We start from the raw sequence: 2,500 nt of genomic DNA, 5'->3' as shown, positions 1-2,500 counted from the left end.
CCTCCTCCTCCTCCTCCGCCTCCTCCATTCTTTCTTCTTCTGCAGGCAATAAATAAAGATCGAGAACGTAGTCTCTCAGTACGAAACTTTCCTCCTTACAGTCTTGCCTCCACTATTACGTGAAAGTGTGACGGCTGCTTACCTGTCCAAACTCTCTCTCTCTCTCTCTCTCTCTCTCTCTCTCTCTCTCTCTCTCTCTCTCTCTCTCTCTCTCTCTCTCTCTCACCTGCTATGTCACCTAATTACCGGACCCGTCAGGTAAGCTACAGGTGTAAAATATCCAATCAAGAGGTGCAAAGGAGAGAAGTCGGGACTCTTCGTTTTCTGTTGAGTGGAATGAAGCTTCTCCCATTTTCCTTAAGCGAACTATTGAGAGGAGACTTCGCCTTCTCGCCGCCTTCGCCATTCTCGCTGCCGTAAAAGTTTGTGTGGTAATCTAGCGTGTGTTTTCTCTCGCCGTCCACCTTCATTCTCCCAGCCCATAAAATTTCTCCCTTGACCTGACTCTGTGCTCCTTTATCTCTCTCCCCCCTCCCCCCTCTTGCTCCTCCTCTTCCTTGAAACACCTACTCATTTTCTCTCTCACTCACTCTCTTACTCTGTCTTTTTCTTTCAGTTCCTCCGTCACTCCTTCGCTTGCTATATCATGGTCTAATCTTTTCTGTTTCATATCCTCTCTCTCTCTCTCTCTCTCTCTCTCTCTCTCTCTCTCTCTCTCTCTCTCTCTCTCTCTCTCTCTCTCTCTCTCTCTCTCTCTCTCTCTCTCTCATGCAACAGCAATCTCACCTTAACCAAATAGTCCTTCCATATATCTCTTTTTTCTTCTTAACCTTGCCTCTTCCTTCATTCCTTTCCCTATTTCCATCTCTTCTCTTTGTTTTTTGTTTATTTTATTTCTGCAATTTCTGGTTTTATCGCTGGAATAATTTTGATATTTTTATTCGCTTTTTTCACTTTTTTTTTTTTTTCTTTTACGAGGATGTGAAAGGTAATAGTTTTGATGTAATGCAATATTATATTCATTTCCGAAATGTTTGGTTGTGCAATACATTTTTTTTATTCGGAATGTACTGGATGATGAATATTAGTGAAAGAAGCTGTTATGAAGCGTTGGTTTACCGAATGTAGCGTCGGGGAGAAAAAAAAAAGTTACTGAGAATTATAACATAAACAATGATGAAAAATTATTGAGAATGTTGCACGGTAGCGAAGGTAATAGTGAATGAAGTTACTATCAATGGTGTATAGTCGTAACTATGGAAACTGCTGTGAATAAAATAGCGAAATAAGTAACGCTGAATGACGAGTGGGAATGACGGAAGTTACTGTAGTCTTTCCATTACCAAACGAACGAAAATAAGAACACCAGTAAGAGTAACAACAGTAACAGTACCAACAGCAGCAACCAGTGACAGTAATGGCAACAATAGAAACAGCAGCAACATCAGGCGCAGCAGGAGAATAACAGTAGAAATCACGTCACAGTAGCAGTAGAACCACCACCGCCACCACCACCACCACCACTACCACCACCACTACCTTCTTCCCTTGCCAACAACCACCACCTCGCATCCCGCCATTAAAACGCCGCCGTATTTCATCATCACAATAAATAAAGAAGTGAAACTATCAAGAAATATTTGGTCCGAACGAACGCAGGAAAAGTCTACTCTCTCTCTCTCTCTCTCTCTCTCTCTCTCTCTCTCTCTCTCTCTCTCTCTCTCTCTCTCTCTCTCTCTCTCTCTCTCATCCCCGCTGGGACTTCCTCTACGCCGCCTGTCTTGATAAGAACATCAAACTTGCATGTGGACTGACTCACCAGTTTTCATCTCGCTGGCCCGGCGACGTCTGAGCCTCGCCTGGGGACGCAGACCGAGGGAAAGAAAATTAGAGCAGGATGGAAAGTAATAAAAGCACGAGTTACACAAAACACGAATATTTTTAAGAACAAAACAATTGAGCGCGCATTTACGATTCCACAGCGGTACCTGATGCGATTAACGGGGAAGAAGAATAAAAGGAAATAAATGATGAAAAAAGTGACAATAGCAAAAGTAACAACAGCATAGTTCCTGTGAAAGATTAGTATGGTATTTTTAAGGACAAGAGAATAGAGAGCGAATTTACGTTTTCATGGCAGTACCTGATGCTATTAACGGGAAAGGAAAATAGAAGGTAATAAATGGTAAAAAAAAAAAGTAAAAATAGAACAATTTATATAAAAGATGAACATATTTTTTTTTTTTCAAGAGTAGGATAACGCCACGAATGTTCACTATTTCACAGCGGTACTTCAAAATTATGGCTGCAAGAGAAAACAATAAAGTAAAGACAACACGAAAAGCAAAAAAATATATATATATTTATATAAAATCTAGAAAACACGAATATTTTTAAAAGCAAGGAAATGACAGACAATTTTACTTCTCAAATTATTAATGAGAAAGAGAAAAAGTGAGAGGAAAAAACAGTACAATATCTACAAGATAAAATATTTCTA

General features: G+C 40.2%; 2 protein-coding genes across 11 annotated transcripts in view; one reads left to right on the top strand and one right to left on the bottom strand.

Moving 5' to 3' along the window:
* Window positions 1-2,500, top strand: part of LOC135105902 (putative carbonic anhydrase-like protein 2) — a 145,330-nt gene that overhangs the window by 74,841 nt on the left and 67,989 nt on the right. The gene's annotated exons all lie outside the window — the stretch shown is intronic.
* Window positions 1-2,500, bottom strand: part of LOC135105903 (uncharacterized) — a 107,131-nt gene that overhangs the window by 90,331 nt on the left and 14,300 nt on the right. For 6 of the 10 annotated variants that reach the window (XM_064014570.1, XM_064014571.1, XM_064014578.1 and 3 more), the window contains exon 2: window positions 1,820-1,859. The exons of the other annotated variants lie outside the window; for them this stretch is intronic. In XM_064014570.1, the coding sequence (XP_063870640.1) occupies window positions 1,820-1,859 (40 nt within the window). The remainder of the gene's footprint in view (window positions 1-1,819; window positions 1,860-2,500) is intronic. 10 annotated transcript variants of the gene reach the window in all.

The sequence above is a fragment of the Scylla paramamosain genome, chromosome 12 (assembly GCF_035594125.1).
Source record: "Scylla paramamosain isolate STU-SP2022 chromosome 12, ASM3559412v1, whole genome shotgun sequence".
In the NCBI taxonomy this organism is placed as follows: domain Eukaryota; kingdom Metazoa; phylum Arthropoda; class Malacostraca; order Decapoda; family Portunidae; genus Scylla; species Scylla paramamosain.
The sequence above is the reverse complement of the archived record's forward strand: the minus strand, read 5'-3'. Positions and strand labels throughout refer to the sequence as shown.